At 53.7% G+C, this 21,678-nt stretch overlaps 1 protein-coding gene across 1 annotated transcript in view; it reads right to left on the bottom strand.

Annotated features, from left to right (window-relative positions):
* The window catches only part of LOC147095698 (E3 ubiquitin-protein ligase TRIM69-like), a 107,654-nt gene that overhangs the window by 33,083 nt on the left and 52,893 nt on the right, over positions 1 to 21,678 (bottom strand). Inside the window, exons 10-12 of the mRNA XM_085974747.1 lie at positions 17,372 to 17,590; positions 7,499 to 7,615; positions 751 to 846 (exon numbers count right to left, since the gene is read on the bottom strand). Coding sequence (XP_085830873.1) covers positions 751 to 846; positions 7,499 to 7,615; positions 17,372 to 17,590 — 432 coding nt within the window. The remainder of the gene's footprint in view (positions 1 to 750; positions 847 to 7,498; positions 7,616 to 17,371; positions 17,591 to 21,678) is intronic.

The following is a 21,678-nucleotide window of genomic DNA, read 5'->3' as shown; positions in this document are numbered from 1 at the left end:
AAGCTAATCAAGCAGGTTGCTTTGTCCTGGATGATGTCAAGCTTCTTGATTGTTGTTGGAGCTGCTCTCATCCAGGCAAGTGGAGAGTATCCCATCACACTCCTAACTTGTGCCTTGTAGATGGTGGAAAGGGATGAATTTATAGCACAGAAACAGGCCATTCGGCCCAACTGGTCTATGCCAGTGTTTATGCTCCACACGAGCCTCCTCCCACCCCTCTTCATCTCACCCTATCAACATAACCTTTTATTTCTTTCTCCCTCATATACTTATCTAGGTTCCCCTTAAATGCATCTATACTGTTCGCCTCAACTACTCCCTGTGGTAGCGAGTTCCACATTCTAACCACGCTCTGGGTAAAGAAGTTTCTCCTGAATTCCCTGTTGGATTTATTAGTAACTATTTTGTATTTATGGCCCTTATGTTTTTGACTCACCCACAAGTGGACACATCTTCTCTACGTCTACCCTATCAAACCCCTTCATAATCTTGAAGCCCTCCATCAGGTCACTAATAAAGATAACAATCTTGTTGGATCATGTATACATTTGCTTTTGTAATTTTTTTAAAAACTGAAACCAAGTCAGGATGGTGTGTGACTTGGAGGTGGTGGTGTTCCCATGCGCCTGCTGCCCTTGTCCTTGTAGGCGGTGGAGGTTGCGGGTTTGGGAGGCGCTGTCGAAGAAGGGAACTGAACAGGGAATAAAGGCGCCAGCCCCAGCGCCTTCCCACCATGCCATCTGTGCGTACCTTGCCCACAATGCTTCCCAGGTTGATGATGGAGCCCTTCTTAGCGCCGCTGGTGATCAACGCTTTGGCAACTGCCTGGGTCACCAGGAACGTACCCTGCGGAGACACAGTTCCAGAGACAAGGGTCAGCGGGAGCACGTGCAGAAAGGAAGGAAGGAAGGAAACAGAATTTAAAAGAGGAAATGCCTCCCAGGTCAGTCGGCAGCGGAGGAGAGAAATGGAGAGGTTAATGTTTCGTGGAACAGAGCGTTTAACTGCTTTCAACATCAAGCCTGCTCAGCTGTTTAAACAGTTCAAGCTCTTCCATCGACCTTTCATAGGAATGAAGGTTAGTGTGGTAAACCACTTTTATCGTTCACTATCGTTACACTATAGTTATCACTGTTATATCGTTACTCTATGGTTATCACTGTTCACACTGTTGTATCACTATACGAGGTCGCCTCTTGTCACGCTGTTATACCTGGGCTGACCACTGCTGACTCCGCCCACGGCTCCACCTACCTGCCCAGGTATAAAGGTGGTCGACTGGCTGGTATTCCTCCTTGTTGGATCCGATCACCCACGAGGGTGGGCTCTGTTATTTAGCCAATAAAAACCTATAGTTACTTTCTTAACTCGTCGCTTTTCATTGGATAAATTGATAGGTATATCAATTTTATTGGCTAAATTTTAAAATGTCGTTACTTGAGCAGCCAAACGAGCAGCCAAACGACCAGCCAGACGCCCAGCTACAACAGCCACAGCAGCCAGCTTGGCTGCGAGCCCTCCGACCACCGCACCTGGATCTAAACCCACAGGCAGCAAACTCAGCCCTCGACTTCGAACACTGGCTGAGCTGTTTCGAGTCCTACCTGGGAGAATCCGGCGTGCCTCAGAAATCCAAGCTAAGAGTTCTGACCGCCCAAGTGAGCCCTAAAGTATTCGCACTCATCCGGGACCTTAAAACATACGAGGACGCCATCAACCGGCTGAAACGACAGTACCAGAGCCCGGTAAATTCCATGTATGCCAGACACCTCCTAAGATCCCGCCCGCAACAACCAGGAGAGTCTGTAGATGAATTTTTACAGGCGCTACAAGCACTCGGCAGGGACTGTAACTTTAAAGCGGTAACGGTGGCAGAAAATACTGAAGACAATGTCCGCGATGCCTTCGTGAAAGGCCTGCGGTCCGACTACTCACGGCAAAGACTGCTTGAAGCAAAGGACCTCGACCTGGACACAGCTGCAGCCCTCGCTCGCTCCCTAGAAGTGGCCCGTCGGGACCTCGAGGCATATTCCAGGTACTGTAATTTGCGACCCTGGGGCTCGGGACCGACCCCGACCGCAATACCCCCCGCAGCACCCCCCCTGGGACCTACCTCAGCGTCGGCGTCCCGGACCCGATCGGGACCGCCACCCCCGGTACCGGCTGCGACATCGGACCCCCGCGATCGGGCCGCCGGCTGCTTCTTCTGCGGCCAGGCGAAACACCCGAGGGCGCGCTGCCCAGCCAGAGACGCGACCTGCTCGAGCTGCCTGAAGAAAGGCCACTTTGCAAAGGCCTGCAGAGGGAGATCAACAGAGGCCAGCAGTGCCTCATGCGAGCTGTGGGGGCGGCCATCTTCCATCAAGGCCACAGAGGCCAGCATCCCCACATGTGAGCCATGGGGGCGGCCATCTTTGATCCAGGCAACCGACACCACCAGTGCCTCATGTGAGTTGTGGGTGCAGCCATCTTCTCCGCCATTTTGTCCAACCTCGTGGGCGCCGCCATTTTACCCACCACGCTCGACTGCCACCGTGCCTCCAGACCCGACCACCGCCTCACCCGCAGACGACAGCAACTCGCTCAGCTATACACTAGCCTCCGTCACACTGGACCAAGCCCGCCCGCACCACCTGTCCAAGTCCATGATGGACATCAAAGTAAACGGCCACGCCACGACCTGCCTGTTCGACAGCGGAAGCACGGAGAGTTTCATCCACCCAGACACGGTGAGCCACTACTCCCTCACGGTCCGGCCAACGCGCAACCGGATCTCGATGGCATCGAGGTCCCACGCCACAGACATCAGCGGCTACTGTGTTGTGACCCTGTCGGTTAAGGGCACGGAGTATAAAAATTTTAAACTCCTCGTCCTGCCCCAGCTATGCGCTGCCGTCCTACTAGGTCTAGACTTCCAATCCCACCTCCAAAGCGTCACGCTAGCATACGGCGGACCCCTCCCCCCACTCACAGTCGACAACCAACAGATTTTAAACCGCCCACCGTGTAACACCTGCGGCCTATCCACCCTCAAGGTCCCGCCACCTTCCCTGTTCGCCAACCTCACCCCCGACTGCAAACCCGTCGCTACCAAGAGCAGGCGGTACAGCGCCGGGGACAGAGCTTTCATTAGCTCCGAGGTGCAGCGTCTCCTGAAGGAGGGCATCATCGAGGGGAGCACCAGCCCCTGGCGTGCCCAGGTCGTGGTCGTTAAGACCGGCAATAAAAACCGCCTGGTCATCGACTACAGCCAGACCATAAACAGGTACACCCAGCTGGACGCATACCCCCTTCCCCGCATATCTGATATGGTCAATCAGATCGCACAATACCGAGTATTCTCGACCATCGACCTTAAGTCGGCCTACCACCAACTCCCTATCCGCCCTGAGGACCGCCAGTATACCGCCTTCGAGGCGAATGGCCGCCTCTACCACTTCCTTAGGGTCCCCTTCGGCGTCACCAACGGGGTTTCGGTCTTCCAAAGGGAGATGGACCGGATGGTTGACCAGAACGGGCTGCACGCCACGTTCCCCTACCTAGATAACGTCACCATCTGCGGCCGCGACCGGCAGGACCATGATGTTAATCTGGAGAGATTCCTCCGTACGGCCCAACGGCTGAACCTCACCTACAATAAGGAGAAATGTGTGTTTAACACCTCGCGCCTTGCCATCCTCGGCTGTGTAGTAGAGAACGGAGTCATCGGCCCCGACCCCGAAAGAATGCGCCCCCTCATGGAGCTACCCCTCCCCCACTGTCCAAAGGCACTAAAGAGAACCCTGGGGCTCTTCGCCTACTATGCCCAATGGGTGCCCAATTATGCGGACAAAGCCAGGCCCCTCATGAAGTCCACATCCTTCCCCCTTACGGAGGAAGCGTGCGCAGCCTTCTCCCTCATTAAGGGAGACATTGCCAAGGCCACAATGCACGCAGTGGATGAGTCCATCCCCTTCCAAGTGGAGAGCGATGCATCCGACTTCGCCCTAGCCGCTACCCTTAACCAGGAGGGGAGACCGGTGGCCTTCTTCTCAAGGACCCTACAGGGCCCTGAGATCCGACACTCGTCAGTCGAGAAGGAGGCCCAGGCGATTGTGGAGGCGGTACGACGCTGGAGGCATTACCTGGCAGGCAAACGATTTACCCTCCTCACCGACCAGCGTTTGGTCGCTTTTATGTTTAATAACAAGCTGAGGGGCAAAATCAAGAATGACAAGATCTTGAGGTGGAGAATCGAGCTCTCCACCTATGATTATGATATCTTGTACTGGCCAGGTAAGCTGAACGAACCCCCTGATGCTCTTTCACGAATTACATGCGCCAGCGCGCAAATTGATAGACTTCAGACCCTCCACAACGACCTCTGCCACCCCGGAGTAACCAGACTTTACCACTTCATTAAGGCCCGCAACCTGCCCTACTCCATCGAGGAGGTCAGGACCATGACCAGGAACTGCCAGACCTGTGCCGAGTGCAAACCGCACTTCTTTAGGCCGGACAGAGCAAGCCTGATCAAGGCCACCCGCCCCTTCGAGCGCTTGAGCATCGATTTTAAGGGGCCCCTCCCGTCCTCTGACCGCAATGTTCTCAACATTGTTGATGAGTACTCCCGTTTCCCCTTTGCCTTCCCCTGCCCAGACATGACCAGTACCACGGTCATTAAATGCCTGAACGACCTCTTCGCCTTGTTCGGGTTCCCAAACTATATACATAGTGACCGGGGCTCCTCCTTCATGAGCGAGGAACTCCGTCAGTTCCTACTAGCGAGAGGTATTGCTGCAAGCAGGACCACCAGCTACAACCCCCGAGGGAACGGGCAGGTGGAAAGAGAGAACGCGACGGTATGGAAGGCCGTCCTCTTAGCCTTAAAGTCTAAGGGCCTCCCAACTTCCCGCTGGCAGGAAGTCCTCCCAGCAGCGCTGCATTCCATCCGGTCACTACTGTGCACGGCCATTAACGCCACCCCCCATGAACGAATGTTTGTTTTCCCCAGGAAGTTAACTACAGGTACCACGCTACCAACCTGGCTGACCTCTCCGGGGCCCGTCCTGCTGCGAAAGCACGTGAGGGCCCATAAAACGGACTCCCTGGTCGAGAGGGTGAACCTCCTGCACGCCAACCCCCAGTACGCCTATGTGGCATACCCAGACGGGCGGGAGGACACAGTCTCCTTACGAGACCTCGCACCCTCGGGCACTCCTGAGACACCACCGTTCCCCCCCCCCCCCCCCCCCACGCCACCTGAGGTAGACGGCATGCCGGAACCCCACGAGCCTTCGCCGACCACGCAGACACCAGCATTAACACCGGATAATGCAACACCGCCGCTGCGACGATCAGAAAGGCTTACGAGGCCTCCGGACAGACTGACATACCAGAACTGGTAGTACACTTCACCCCGCCGGACTCAAATCTAAACAAGGGGTGAATGTGGTAAACCACTTTTATCGTTCACTATCGTTACACTATGGTTATCACTGTTATATCGTTACTCTATGGTTATCACTGTTCACACTGTTGTATCACTATACGAGGTCACCTCTTGTCACGCTGTTATACCTGGGCTGACCACTGCTGACTCCGCCCACGGCTCCACCTACCTGCCCAGGTATAAAGGTGGTCGACTGGCTGGTATTCCTCCTTGTTGGATCCGATCACCCACGAGGGTGGGCTCTGTTATTTAGCCAATAAAAACCTATAGTTACTTTCTTAACTCGTCGCTTTTCATTGGATAAATTGATAGGTATATCAGTTAGGTCACGTGATGTCTGCTGATATCGGGTGAGGTTTTCTCCAGCCAGGACAGGTCAGCAACATCTTAAACACTGCAGAAAGATTCCTTATGTTCCAGTGAAACTGTAAGTGAGTTCCGAAAGGAAGATTTCAACAGTGAATGGTGGAAGACTTCCCACTCTACATAAGAACATAAGAAATAGGAGCAGGAATAGGCCACTTGGCTCCTCGAGCCTGCTCCACCATTCAATAAGATCATGGCTGATCTTGGGTTCAAAGCCACTTCCCTGCCCGCTCCCCATAACCCTTCACTCCCTTATCTTGCAAAAATCTGAATATCTCCACCGTAAATGTATTTAATGACCCAGCCTGCACGGCTCTCTGGGGCAGAGAATTCCACAGATTTACGACCCTCAGAGAAGAAATTCCTCATCTCAGTTCCAAAAGGGCGACCCCTTTATTTTGAAACTATGCCCCCGAGTTCTAGATTTCCCCACAAGGGGAAACATCCTCTCTGTATCTACCTTGTCGAGCCCCCTCAGTATCTAATTATGTTTCAATACGATCACCACTCATTGTCCTAAATTCCAATGAGTATAGGCCCAACCTGCTCAACCTTTCTTCATAAGTCAATCACCTCATCTCAGGAATTAACCGAGTGAACCTTCTCTGAACTGCCTCCAATGCAAGTATATCCTTCCTTAAATAAGGAGACCAAAACTGTACGCAGTACTCCAGGTGTGGTCTCACCAACGCCCTGTACAGTTGTAGCAGGACTTCTCTGCTTTTATACTCCAAACCCCTTGCAATAAAGGTTTAGGATGTCGCTGACAGAGACTGGAGGAAACCCTTCTAGGTCAGTGCGAGGAGTCACGATGAGTGGATCATATTAGCCAACCCCTTCCTATCGGACCTAAGCGATCATAAAACTACCGGGTCTGAAATCACGACCCGCAATAGTAGTGGCAAATCGATTAATCTGTGCTTAGCAAATTCCTTGCCCCACTATTTTAATTGGTTTATTTTAAATGTCAGCTTGGCTCAGTTGGTATCACTCTCGCCTCTAAGTCAGAAGGCTGTGGGTTCAAGTCACACTCCAGAGATTTGAGCGCATAATCCAGGCTGACACTCCAGTGCAGTGCTGAGGGAGCGATGCACTGTCAGAGGTGCCGTCTTTCGGATGAGATGTTAAACCGAGGCCCCATCTGCCCTCTAAGCTGGTCGTAAAAGATCCCACGGCAGTATTGGAAGAACAGGTAGGGAGTTCTTCCCGGTGTCCTGGCCAATATTTATCCCTCAACCAACAGCACTAGAACAGATTATCCGGTCATTTATTTCATTGCTGTTTGTGGGATCTTGCTGTGTGCCGATTGGCTGCCACATTTCCTACATTACAACAGTGACTACACTTCAAAAGTAATTCACCGGCTGTAAAGCGCTTTGGGACGTCCCAAGGATGTGAAAGGCACTATAGAAATGCAAGTTCTTTCTCAACGGATTATTACATTCAACTGGAGACTGAGGCAGTTGCTATGAATGCATCAACCTGTGTGTTACTAATATTACACCGCGTGATTTTTGCCTGGAGTTGCGAATATCTTCCATAAAATTCAATCTGGCTACCTAAAATCGTGGAAATGAAAAGCAGGTGGTTTCTATAACGCCCGGCTTACACCCAGGGGCCGGGTTGAACATCTACCCTATTACGTCAAATTCCCCCTTCTCCTCCGTGTTCAGTCTCCATCCTCTTGTCAATGACACCCACCTTCAAATTAACCTTTAACACTCGGTCGAAAGCTTCTTCCTCCATCTTCAGAAGCAAGCTATCCATGGTGATTCCAGCGCAGTTCACTGCTATGCAGGGAGGCCGAGAAAACTGCGTCTGAAAGAGGAAACGCAGAAGGGGGGCAAAAGTTACTGTGGGGGCGGGGGAGAAATCTGTGAAACCATCAACCCAGTCTGCAAGGGCAAAGATCACAGGCTCACACAATAAGGTTCAAACCACGATGATGCCCTGTGCCCTTTTGGTCTCATCCTTCCAGGAAACCAACCCAGCACCTTCTCATTGCAATATCTGGTTGTTTCTCAGGTGCGTCCAGTGTCTGGGCCTCAGCTGCCTCCCCGGGTAACCTGTTCCAGCTGATGGTCGCCCTCTGCGTCAAGAATAATTACTGGGAGTCTGTCCTTAGCGTGCCCTTTGCAAGTCTATCCTGCTACCCTGACCAATCTGAAATTACAGCTCGGGACTGACACTCCCTGCCCAGCTAAGGATCATCTCCTACTCTCTCAGGTCCTTTCGGGAGGCATCACTTTTCAAGGCTTGTCCAATTGTTCCTCATATTTCACTCCACCAACACAGCCGGGTTGCTACTACGGGCACGATCTTGCCAGCCCTGGGGGGGCGGGTATGGGTCCCGACACCTTGGAGGTGGGAAGGGATTACAGCCACTTAACTGCCTGTTAACAGGTAGGTAACAGGCAGATAAGAGGATTATCCCCATTTACCCACACGAATGCGGGCTTCCCGAAGGTTGCGAACCCCGCCAGGGTCACCGAGGCGAGTAGTGGGTCTGCGGGGGTCGGAGGGGTGCAAAAGTGCGCTGTGAAGGTAAGTGATGGGTGCAAGTGTGGAGAGGTGAGTATGTGAGTTAAGTGGAAAGTGATAGAAAATGTTTCCTTACCTTTGTTTCTTCCTGCAGGCTTCAAATGTTGGGGATGCGGAGAGTCTCGGACCTCCGCGGTAGAGATGACAGATGGCCGTTGCATTCTCCATTGCAACACCCATCTCATTTCTGCAAAAGAAAGAGGTTTGATGAGGTCTTGAATTCAAGAACTCATCAAACCACAGAGAATGTCAGTGTTTGACAGCTGCACAGAGCTGTCAAACGATGACAATTCATCTGTCAAAATTTTTTTGACAGATGAAACATCATACGCTGACGTTCTCTGTAACCGGCTTCCCCTTAATTGGCCTGCTAAACCCGCTGGGTGGGCTTAATAAGGTCAATCAAAGGAAAATAGCGTGGGTTGGCCAGAAGTTGATGGAGGCGGGACTGAAACCCCACAAGTGGAAATCCCGCCTCCAAAAGATCCCCATTGGCAAAATCCAGCCCTATGATTTGGACATCTCCCAATACTATTTATTGGTGCTCCCGGCAATAAGGCAGCTTCAGCAGAAAAACTCCCCTCTCCTATCAATTGAAACCGGCGTACCTTGTGTGAGGAGCGAATGGGTTCGCGCCCTACAAGATTGACATTTACCCATTTATGCTGTCACCCGCCAGAACGATTGAGATGCCCACACTCATCTCCCGATCTCTGATTTATGGGCTTTGGGAGGCGGGTGACACAACAAGGCAGCATTTATTGCCCATTCCTAGGTGCCCCGAGGTCATTGAGAGTCAACCTCGTAGTCTGGCTCTGGAGTCACATGTAGGCCAGACCAGGTGGGTGTGACAAGCTCTCGTCCCTGAAGGACAAACGTAGGAACAGGAGTAGGCCATTCAGCCCCTCGAGCCTGTCCTGCCATTCAATCAGATCGTGGCTGATAAGAACATAAGACGTAGGAGCAGGAGTAGGCCATTGGGCCCCTCGAGCCTGCTCCGCCATTCAATAAGATCATGGCTGATCTGATCTTGGCCTCAACTCCACTTCCCTGCCCGCTTCCCATAACCCTTGACTCCCTTACCATTCAAAAATCTGTCTATCTCCACCTTAAATATATTCAATGACCCAGCCTCCATAGCTCTCTGGGGAAGTGAATTTCAAAGATTCATGACCCTCTGAGAAGAAATTTCTCCTCATTTCCGATTTAAATGGGTGTCCCCTTATTCTGAAATTATGCCCCCTAGTTCTAGATTCCCCCACGAGTGGAAACATCCTCTCTGCATCTACCCTGTCAATTCCCCTCAAAATCTTATGTTTCAATAAGATCACCTCTCATTCTTCTAAACTCCAATGAGTATAGGCCCAACCTGCTCAACCTTTCTTTATAAGACAACCCCTTCATCTCCGGAATCAACCTCGTGAACCTTCTCTGAACTGCCTCCAATGCAAATATATCCTTCCTTAAATAATGAGACTAAAACTGTACGCAGTACTCCAGGTGTGGTCTCACTAATACCCTGTACAGTTGTAGCAGGACTTCCCTACTTTTATACTCCATTCCCTTTGCAATAAAGGCCATTTGCCTTTCTGCACATCAACTCCATTTGCCCGATAGCAAAATACTGCAGATGTTGGAAATCCGAAATAACAACAGAAAATGCTGGAAAAACTCAGCAGGTCAGGCAACATCCGTGGAGAGAAATTTGAGTTGACGTTTCGGGTCGAACCCTTCTTCAAAACTGGAAAGAAAAGAAACTAGATCAAAGGCAGGGCTGCGATCGGACAAAAGAATAAAAGAAACAAAAGAAGTAAAAGAGATTAGAAGCTAGACGAGATGGTAATAGGCTGAGATTAGGTGTAAAGTGTACTGGCAGGGCAAAAGATAGCTGCCAGGTGTGAGAGAGAAACAAAAGGAAAGGGGGGGGGGGGAAAAAGGAGTGGAAAAATTACAAGAAAAAATGAAATGGGGGCCGAGCTTATGATCTGAAATTGTTGAACTCGATATTGAGACCGGAAGGCTGCAGAGTGCCTAATCGGAAGATGAGGTGCTGTTCCTCGAGTTTACGTTGAGCTTCCGTGGAACAATACAAGAGGCCAAGGACGGTGAGGTCGGAGTGGGAATGGAGCGGTGAATTAAAATGACAGGCGACCGGAAGCTCGGGGTCACCCTTACGGACTGAACGGAGGTGTTCCACTGTGCTCCATATCCCTTGACACCCTTACCCAACAAAAATCTATCGATCTCAGTCTTGAACATGTCAACTGTTCCCCCCGGCATCCACAGGCTTTTTGGGGAGCATTCCAGATTTCCACTGCCCTTGGTGTGAAAAAGCACTTCCTGATGTAACTTCTGGCTCTAATTTTCTTGAAACATTTTACTAAAACCAAATTCCTAGAGGCCTCTTCCAGAGACCTGAACTCGATCCTAGATGAACGTACTGGGTGATTAAGCTCCATATTTAATTTATCACGAAAGGTTAAAGGACTTGGACTTGCCTTTTATTTTAGAAAAGGGAAGCCATTCGGATGATATAATCGACATTTTCAAGATTATGAAGGGAATTGACAAAACGGTTCAGGGCAAATTCTTCACCATGGTTAAGTGTAAATAAGAAGGCATGAGGTAAAAAATCAGACAGAACTTCGTCCATCCAAGGGAACACGTTTCCAGCAGACAGAATGCCTGATACAAGAAGCAATGAGAGGTGTTTCTACACAGAGAAAGGGAGGAAGGATCTGGTGAAAGGTGGGTAGTTGCAGTGGGGTCTAATACCCTTTCAATGGGCATTGAGTAAAGTGTCCAATACATACCACAACAGGCATCACTGAGCAAATGACCAAATACACCAAGTCAAGCCAGCACTGGGTAAATTAACGGGAGGAGGAGGCGCCATGAACACTCCCATCGCCAATAGTGACAGAGCTCAGCACGCGAGTGCAAAAGACAAGGCTGAAGCATTTGCAACCACCTTCAGCCAGAAGAGCCGAGTGGATGATCCATCTTGGCCTTCTCCTGAGGTCCCCACAATCACAGAAGCCAGTCTTCAGCCAATTTGATTCACTCCACGTGATATCAAGAAAGGGTTGAGCGCATTTGATACAGCAAAGGCTATGGGTCCCGACAACATCCCGGCTGTCGTGCTGAAGACTTGTGCTCCAGAACTAGCTGTTCCAGTACAGCTACAACACTGGCTTCTACCCGACAATGTGGAAAACTGCACATATATGCCCTGTCCACAAAAAGCAGGACAGATCCAATCCAGCCAATTACTGCCCCAGCAGTCTACTCTCAATCAGCAAAGTGATGGAAGGTGTCATTGATAGTGCTATTAAGTGGCACTTACTCACCAATAACCTGCTCACCAATGCTCAGTTTCCGCCAGGACCACTCAGCTCCAGACCTCATTACAACCTCCCCTTGACATTCAACGGGATTACCATCACTGAATCTCCCACCATCAACATCCTGGGGGTCACCATTGACCAGATACTTAACTGGACCAGCCACATAACTACTGTGGATACAAGAGCAGGTCAGAGGCTGGGTATTCTGCAGCGAGTGTCTCACCTCCTGACTCCCCAAAGCCATTCCACCATCTACAAGGCACAAGTAAGGAGTGTGATGGAATACTCTCGACTTGCCTGGATGAGTGCAGCTCCAACAACACTCAAGAAGCGCGACACCATCCAAGACAAAGCAGCCCGCTTGATTGGCACCCCCTCTACCACCTTAAACATTTACTCCCCCCACCACCGGCGTACTGTGGCTGCAGTGTGTACCATCTACAAGATGCACTGCAGCAACTTGCCAAGGCTTCTTCGACAGCACCTCCCAAACCCGCAACCTCTTCCACCTAGAAGGACAAGGGCAGCAGGCACATGGGAACACCACCACCTACAAGTTCACCTCTGTTGTGTCTCAAGGGGTTTTATACCCTTACCTATATAACAATTATTAAGAAGGACTCCGGGGTGGAGAGTTTAGTTAACGACCATTTTATTTACAAATGTGCTTCTTCACTCAATGCACTACATTTCCCATAGTGCATTGCAAATCACCACTACGGTATCCCATGTGGGACAATTCTAATACACATTCAAAATACACAACATATTTCCTCCCCCTTAAAATAGATTGTCCACAAAACAGAATAACTGAAAATGACTATAACTTTGGAAGAGAGGGTAGACTGCCTCTACATTCCACTTACCCTGGGGATTATTCTGCCCCATGCACACAGGTTAGCACTAACTGTAACTAAGGCGCTCTGGAGGCTGCCTTTCTCTTTGGGGGTAACGCCTAGTCTCAGGAGCAGGCTCTGGCTGGCTCTCCAGTGACCCTGCAGGCGTGGCTTCCTCCCTCGATGGCACAAGAGTGGATGGTGCCACCGTCTCAGGGTCGGACGACCAGTCCCTGCTGGAGCCCCCAGCAGGTCCTTGATCCTCTGTTTCTTGGGTTACCTGTGGCGACTGTCTTGGCAGTAACTGGTCTACATGCCGTCTCCATGTTCGGTCGTCTCCAGTGCGGACTCGGTATGAAACGGGGCCCGTCTTTTGAATGACCGTAGCCGGGACCCACCGCTCCGGGGTGGTGTAGTTACGCGCGAGTACTTTGCCCCCCACCACAAAGTGTCGTTCTTTGGACCTCTGAGCTCGTCTGCTGACTTGATCCTGCTGATTGGCGTGCACCACTGCTTCTGTGGACGTTGGCCTCAGCAGGTCAAGGCGTGTCCGTAGCTGCCTTCCCATGAGTAGGTAAGCAGGAGATGCTCCAGTCGTAGCACGACGCGTGTTTCGGTATTTCAGCAAGAAAGCATTCAGGCGCTGCTTTAGAGCAGCATCACTTCTTGCCGCTTTCAACGCGCGTTTCAGCGTTCTAACAAATCTCTCCGCCAATCCATTCGTGGATGGATGATAAGGCGCGGAGAACGTGTGCTGGATTCCATTGCTCTTGAGGAACTCCTCCATCTCCTGGGATGTGAACTGTGTTCCATTGTCGGTTACGATCTGCTCCGGCAGACCAAATCACCTGAACATCTCTCTGAGTCTCGATGGTTTTCTCCGTAGTGGTAGTGGACATTACTGCAACCTCCGGCCATTTGGAATGGGAGTCCACCGCGACCAGGAACATCGCTCTTTCCACTGGTCCCGCGAAGTCCAGATGGATCCGTTGCCACGGTGTCGCCGGCCATTCCCATGGATGCAGTGGCGCTGCTCTTGGCGTATCCCTGGTTGTCTCGCATGATGGGCATGATTTCGCTTCAACTTCAATTTCATGATCCAGACCGGGCCACCAGAAGTAGCTTCGTGCCAGCTCCTTCATCCGGACAATACCACAATGTCCTGAGTGCAGCTCGTTGAGGACATGTTTCCGCAGCTTTGGTGGTATGATCACTCGCATGCCCCAAAGGAGGCATCCTGACGTGACAGACAACTCCTTCCCTCTTGACAGGTAAGGTAGGAGCTCAGGTGGTGCGTCTGACACCCGTGATCCGTCTCCTCGCATCACCCGATCCAGCACCTTTGATAGCGTAGGGTCCACTCTGGTCTCTTTCTTGACCTGCCAGGCCGTGACAGGGGCATTGCTCACCATGTCAAAGTAGAAAATCTTCTGCTCACAGCCTTCAGAGGGCACAGGCAGCGGAAGTCTTGACAATCCGTCTGCATTGCCATGTGCTGCTGACCTCCGGTATTTGATGTTGTAATTATGAGCGCTTAACATCAGCGCCCAGCGCTGCATCCTGCACGCTGCCAGGGAGGGTATTCCTGTGTGTGGACCAAAGATCGATGTCAGAGGACGATGATCCGTCAGCAAGGTGAATTTCCTTCCGAACAAGTAGTGATGTAACTTTTTGATTCCAAAGATGATGCCCAAAACCTCTTTTTCGATCTGTGGGTATTTCACCTCCGCCTTGCTCAGGGACCTTGACACGAATGCAATCGGCTTCTCTTCGCCTGAGGGAAAGATGTGGGACACGACCGTGCTGACGCCATAAGGCGACGTGTCACAGGCCAGCTGAATCTGCAACGACGGGTCAAAGTGAGTCAACACTCTTGGGTCAGTCAAAGCTGCTTTGGCTTTCTTGAATGCAGCTTCGCACTCCTTCGTCCACGCCCAGGCCTTGCCCTGACACAGCAACTCATATAATGGCTTCAACAGTGATGCCAGCTGTGGAATAAACTTTCCGTAATAGTTCAGGAGACCTAAGAATGACCGCAGCTGGCCGACATTTGTAGGTGCAGGAGCGTCGGCAATGGCTTTCACTTTCGACGGTGCTGTGTGTAGGCTGTCCGCGTCGATGACATGGCCTAGGTACTCCACTGATGGCTTGAAAAATTCGCATTTGTCTTTGCGAACGCGTAAGCCATATTCTTCAAGACTTCCCAGTGTCTTCATCAGGTTCTGCAGATGCTCGTTGTCGTCCTTTTCTGTGACAAGGATATCGTCGAGATAACATTGTACTCCTGGAATGCCGCTTAAGATCTGGTCTATAGCCCGCTGAAACAATGCTGGTGCTGACGTTATACCAAAGGGTAGGCGGCAGTACCTGTAGAGGCCCTTGTGGGTGGTGATGGTGAGGTACTTCCGTGAGTCCTCTTCTACATTCATCTGCAAGTAGGCTTGGCATAGATCAATCTTGCTAAACTTCTGACCGCCTGCTAGACCCGCGAAAAGATCTTCAATGATGGGGAGGGGGTACTGTTCAGCTGAGAGCACAGGATTCACTGTTACTTTGAAATCTCCACATAAGCGAACCGCACCATCACTCTTCATCACTGGTACCATGGGCGTGGCCCACTCACTGTGCGAAACCGGCACCAGGACCCCTATCTTGATCAGACGCTCCAGGTCAGCCTCCACCTTTGGTCTGAGGGCGTAGGGAACGTTCCTGGCCTTCAGGAATCGTGGCTGGCTGTCAGGCTTCACCTTGAGTTTGACCGTAATCCCCTTCATACTCCCCAATTCTCCGTCAAAGACAGCTGCATGCTTTGTCAACACTGCCGCTAGCCCCGCCTCTTCGACTGACACCGCATTCACTTTTTTCCAATCCAGATGAATTTTCTCCAACCATGGCCTGCCCATCAGGGATGGATAGTCACCCTTGACCATGTAAACTGGCAGCATCACGGTTTGTCCATTAAGCTCCACCTTGACCTCCGTCTTACCCAGCATTGGGACTGTTTCCCCAGTGTAGGTCTTTAAGATGAGCTTGGCCGGCGTCAGTGATAAGTGGTTCAGTTTTTCTTTGAATAGCTTCTCTGAAATCAAGGAGACAGCGGCCCCCGTATCCAGCTCCATTTTGACCGGTATTCCCTCTAGTAGTGGAGTGACTCCATAGCCTGGTGAGCCTCCATTCACCGTTAACACATGGAGATTCAGCTCCCCATCAGAGTCTGTGTCACTGTCTTCCTGTTCTTGTTTCACCAAGTGTAGGTTTTTCTTTTTTAGAACACCAGTTGGATGTGTTTCCTTGTTTGTTTTTGTGTGTCTCTGTGTAGGATTGTTTGCTTTGCCCTTTACACACATGTTCAATGTGTCCTTTCTTTTCACATTTCCGACAGGTCAGGTCTTTACACCAGCAGTCAGATGGCTGATGACCTGACCTCCCACATCTGTAGCACTCTCTGGCACCCCTTGCATGCTTATCCGGTGTAGCTGCTACCCTGTGCACTCTTGTTGCAGCCCCCAACAGCTGTGCATCTTTAGCTGCTAACTCCATAGACACAGCGAGCTCCACTGCTGATTTAAGCGTCAGTTTGTCAGTCGTGAGCAAGCGCTTCTGTGTTGCTTCACATCTTAATCCACACACAAACCTATCACGGACAGTGTCATTTAGAGTTTCACCAAACTCACAATGCTCAGTTAGCTTCTTTAGCACTGCAACATGTTCGGCTATGGACTCACCCTCCCCTTGGTTTAGTTTGTGAAACCTGAACCTCTCGGCAATCAGCAGCGGCTTGGGTGCGAAATGTGTTTCCAAAACTTCCACAATCTGATCATATGTCTTAGCGCCGGGCTTATCCGGGTGCATCAAACTCCGTAACAAGCCAAATGTTTTTGCTCCGATCACACTGAGGAACGTCGCCACTTTCACGTCATCTTTAATGCCATTTGCAGTCACGAAAAATCCGAAACGCTCTGTATAAGCACTCCATTGCTCCACCATTTCATCAAATGGTCCAAATGCTCCGGTTAGCATAGCCATTTTGTTATCTTTTTTTTTCTTTACAGTCCTTTTCCTCCACTTCGTTTCACTGTATCGTTACTCTCCCCCTTCTTATTTGTGTAACACACGAACCGCCACCTTTACGAGGTGATTGCATCAGCATTAAACTGCGGGCGCGCCATTAAGAAAAGACAGGAACTTCTTACTTTAAACATCGCCGATTCCAGTGCAAAGTGATGCGCAAGTCCGTCATCCTCGTCGCCAGTTTTGTTGTGTCTCAAGGGGTTTTATACCCTTACCTATGTAACAATTAAGGAGGACTCCGGGGTGGAGAGTTTAGTTAACGGCCATTTTATTTACAATGTGCTTCTTCACTCAATGCACTACATTTCCCATAGTGCATTGCAAATCACCACTACGGTATCCCATGTGGGACAATTCTAATACACATTCAAAATACACAACAACCTCCAAGTTACACACCATCCTGACTTGAAAATGTATCGCCATTCCTTCATCGTCGCTGTGTCAAAATCCTGGAACTCCCTCCCTAACAGCACTGTGGGAGTACCTTCACCACACGGACTGCAACGGTTCAAGAAGGCGGCTCACCACCACCTTCTCAAGGGCAACTAGGGATGGGCAATAAATGCTGGCCTTGCCAGTGACGCCCACATCCCATGAGCGAATACACCAAATACACCAAGTCAAACCAGCACTTGGTAAATTACTTGATACTCTACTCAGACTCCCCACTCCCCAGACAGATGATGTTCCATGGAATTGTGTCCTTTATAGAAGAGGTACGAGGCCAATTAACGACTGTAAAGATCCTGAAGCCAGTCAATGTCTGTATCTCCTACCTGTATCTCAGACACAAGTCTGCGGACGCTCTCGGAGGAGGTCACATCTGTGACAAACACAGAGTGCTGCTGTTGATCACAGGGCAGGGTCTGCAGGGTCTCAGTAGCCGCACCTTCATCGATATCCACCACCGCCACCAAGGCTCCCTCTTTAGCGAAGCGCTGGCAAACAGCTCGTCCAATCCCACTCCCGCCACCTACAAGATATCGCAGGGCAGAGTTAAAGGGAAGCGCCCGCCAGTGCTGTCCCCTGAATCAACACTGAGTGACAACTCTCCAAACTCAGGAGTAAGCAGCAAGAGAAAGAGGTGGAGCGAGAGGGAGGGGAGCAAGTGTGGAACAGTCCAGAGGGAGCAGGGAGAGAGGACAGAGTGACACTAATGGGGGAGAGAGGACAGAGTGACACTAATGGGGGAGAGAGGACAGAGTGACACTAATGGGGGAGAGAGGACAGAGTGACACTAATGGGGGAGAGAGGACAGAGTGACACTAATGGGGGAGAGAGGACAGAGTGACACTAATGGGGGAGAGAGGACAGAGTGACACTAATGGGGGAGAGAGGACAGAGTGACACTAATGGGGGAGAGAGGACAGAGTGACACAATTAAACATTTTAATGATATAATTTAACATCCTCGATTTAATATCTCATAACAACCATCTGCATTTCTACATGTCGTAGCTGCATTTAAGAGGAAGCTAGATAAGTACGTGAGGGAGAAAGGAACAGGAGGATATGTTGATGGGGTGAGATGAAGTAAAGTGGGAGGAGGCTCGTGTGGAGATGAAACACCGGCACAGACCAGTGGGGCTGAAAAGCCTGTTACTCTGCTGTCAAATTCTACGTAATTCTATCTGTGACACTGGCTCTGTGCTAGCACACTCCCCTCTAAAAGGGTGGGTTCAAGTTCGACATCACAGAGTTAAGCACATTCTCGGAGAGAAGGGAGGATGGGGGGGAAGAGAAGGGAGGGTGGGGGGGGAAGAGAAGTGAGGATGGGGGGGGAAGAGAAGGGAGGGTGGGGGGGGGAAGAGAAGGGAGGGTGGGGGGGGAAGAGAAGGGAGGGTGGGGGGGGAAGAGAAGGGAGGGTGGGGGGGAAGAGAAGGGAGGGTGGGGGGGAAGAGAAGGGAGGGTGGGGGGGGAAGGGAGGGTGGGGGGGGAAGAGAAGGGAGGGTGGGGGGGGAAGAGAAGGGAGGGTGGGGGGGGAAGAGAAGGGAGGGTGGGGGGGGAAGAGAAGGGAGGGTGGGGGGGGGGGAAGAGAAGGGAGGGTGGGGGGGGAAGAGAAGGGAGGGTGGGGGGGAAGAGAAGGGAGGGTGGGGGGGGGGAAGAGAAGGGAGGGGGGGGGGAGAGAAGGGAGGGTGGGGGGGAAGAGAAGGGAGGGTGGGGGGGGGAAGAGAAGGGAGGGTGGGGGGGGGAAGAGAAGGGAGGGTGGGGGGGGAAGAGAAGGGAGGGTGGGGGGGGGAAGAGAAGGGAGGGTGGGGGGGGGAAGAGAAGGGAGGGTGGGGGGGGAAGAGAAGGGAGGGTGGGGGGGGAAGAGAAGGGAGGGTGGGGGGGGAAGAGAAGGGAGGGTGGGGGGGGGAAGAGAAGGGAGGGTGGGGGGGGGAAGAGAAGGGAGGGTGGGGGGGGGAAGAGAAGGGAGGGTGGGGGGGGGAAGAGAAGGGAGGGTGGGGGGGGAAGAGAAGGGAGGGTGGGGGGGAGAGAAGGGGGGGGAAGAGAAGGGAGGGTGGGGGGGGGAAGAGAAGGGAGGGTGGGGGGGGAAGAGAAGGGAGGGTGGGGGGGGAAGAGAAGGGAGGGTGGGGGGGGAAGAGAAGGGAGGGTGGGGGGGGGAAGAGAAGGGAGGGTGGGGGGGGGAAGAGAAGGGAGGGTGGGGGGGGGAAGAGAAGGGAGGGTGGGGGGGGGAAGAGAAGGGAGGGTGGGGGGGAAGAGAAGGGAGGGTGGGGGGGGGAAGAGAAGGGAGGGTGGGGGGGGAAGGGAGGTGGGGGGGAAGGGAGGGTGGGGGGGGAAGAGAAGGGAGGGTGGGGGGGGAAGAGAAGGGAGGGTGGGGGGGGGAAGAGAAGGGAGGGTGGGGGGGGAAGAGAAGGGAGGGTGGGGGGGGAAGAGAAGGGAGGGTGGGGGGGGGAGAGAAGGGAGGGTGGGGGGGGGAAGAGAAGGGAGGGTGGGGGGGGAAGAAGGGAGGGTGGGGGGGGAAGAGAAGGGAGGGTGGGGGGGGAAGAGAAGGGAGGGTGGGGGGGAAGAGAAGGGAGGGGGGGGGGGAAGAGAAGGGAGGGTGGGGGGGGAAGAGAAGGGAGGGTGGGGGGGAAGAGAAGGGAGGGTGGGGGGGGAAGAGAAGGGAGGGTGGGGGGGAAGAGAAGGGAGGGTGGGGGGGGAAGAGAAGGGAGGGTGGGGGGGAAGAGAAGGGAGGGTGGGGGGGAAGAGAAGGGAGGGTGGGGGGGAAGAGAAGGGAGGGTGGGGGGGAAGAGAAGGGGGAGGAGGGTGGGGGGAAGAGAAGGGAGGGTGGGGGGGAAGAGAAGGGAGGGTGGGGAGAGGAGGTGGGGGAAGAGAGGGAGGGTGGGGGGGAAGAGAAGGGAGGTGGGGGAGAGAGGGAGGGTGGGGGGGAAGAGAAGGGAGGGTGGGGGGAAGAGAAGGGAGGTGGGGGGAAGAGAAGGGAGGATGGGGGAAGAGAAGGGAGGTGGGGGGAAGAGAAGGGAGGTGGGGGAAGAGAAGGGAGGATGGGGGAAGAGAAGGGAGGTGGGGGGAAGAGAAGGGAGGGTGGGGGGGAAGAGAAGGGAGGTGGGGGGGAAGAAAGGGAGGGTGGGGGGGAAGAGAAGGGAGGGTGGGGGGAGAGGGTGGGTGGGGGGAAGAGAAGGGAGGGTGGGGGGGAAGAGAAGGGAGGGTGGGGGGAAGAGAAGGGAGGGTGGGGGGAAGAGAAGGGAGGGTGGGGGGGGAAGAGAAGGGAGGGTGGGGGGGGAAGAGAAGGGAGGGTGGGGGGGAAGAGAAGGGAGGGTGGGGGGGGAAGAGAAGGGAGGGTGGGGGGGGAAGAGAAGGGAGGGTGGGGGGGAAGAGAAGGGAGGGTGGGGGGGAAGAGAAGGGAGGGTGGGGGGGGAAGAGAAGGGAGGGTGGGGGGGGAAGAGAAGGGAGGGTGGGGGGGGAAGAGAAGGGAGGGTGGGGGGGGAAGAGAAGGGAGGGTGGGGGGGGAAGAGAAGGGAGGGTGGGGGGGGAAGAGAAGGGAGGGTGGGGGGGGAAGAGAAGGGAGGGTGGGGGGGGAAGAGAAGGGAGGGTGGGGGGGGAAGAGAAGGAGGGTGGGGGGAGAGAAGGAGGGTGGGGGGGAAGGGAGGGTGGGGGGGGAAGAGAAGGGAGGGTGGGGGGGAAGAGAAGGGAGGGTGGGGGGGAAGAGAAGGGAGGGTGGGGGGGGAAGAGAAGGGAGGGTGGGGGGGGAAGAGAAGGGAGGGTGGGGGGGGAAGAGAAGGGAGGGTGGGGGGGGAAGAGAAGGGAGGGTGGGGGGGAAGAGAAGGGAGGGTGGGGGGGAAGAGAAGGGAGGGTGGGGGGGAAGAGAAGGGAGGGTGGGGGGGGAGAGAGGGAGGGTGGGGGGGGGGAGGGTGGGGGGGGGAGAGAAGGGAGGGTGGGGGGGAAGAGAGGGAGGGGGGGGGAGAGAAGGGAGGGTGGGGGGAAGAGAAGGGTGGGTGGGGGGGGGAAGAGAGGGGGGGTGGGGGGGGAAGAGAAGGGTGGGTGGGGGGGAAGTGAGGGGTGGGGGGGGGAAGAGATGGGAGGGTGGGGGGGGAGAGAAGGGAGGGTGGGGGGGAAGAGATGGGTGGGTGGGGGGGGAGAAGGGAGGGTGGGGGGGGGAAGAGAAGGGAGGGTGGGGGGGGAAGTGTTGGGTGGGTGGGGGGGGAGTGTTGGTGGGTGGGGGGGGTTGAGAGGGTGGGTGGGGGGGGGAGAGATGGGGTGGGTGGGGGGGGGTTGTGGTGGTGGGGGGGGGGGTTGTGTTGGGTGGGGGGGGGGTTGGGTGGGTGGGGGGAGTGTGGTGGGTGGGGGGGTGTGTTGGGTGGGTGGGGGGGGTGTGTTGGGTGGGTGGGGGGGGAGTGTGGGTGGGTGGGGGGGGGGAGGTTGGGTGGGGGGGGGGGTGGGGGGGGAGGGTGTTGGGTGGGGGGGGGGGGGTGTGTTGGTGGGGGGGGAAGTGAGGGTGGGTGGGGGGGATGTGAGGGGGTTGTGGTGGGGGGGGGGGGAGAGGGAGGGTGGGGGGGGAAGAAGGGAGGTGGTGGGGGGAGGAGGAGAAGGGAGGGATGGGGGGGAAGAGAAGGGAGGATGGGGAAGAGAAGGGAGGATGGGG

This window comes from Somniosus microcephalus, unplaced genomic scaffold, assembly GCF_052327205.1.
Source record: "Somniosus microcephalus isolate GS21.2 unplaced genomic scaffold, FLI_Smic_1.0 unresolved_chr1, whole genome shotgun sequence".
NCBI lineage: Eukaryota > Metazoa > Chordata > Chondrichthyes > Squaliformes > Somniosidae > Somniosus > Somniosus microcephalus.
This window is presented reverse-complemented; position numbering and strand designations above follow the sequence as displayed.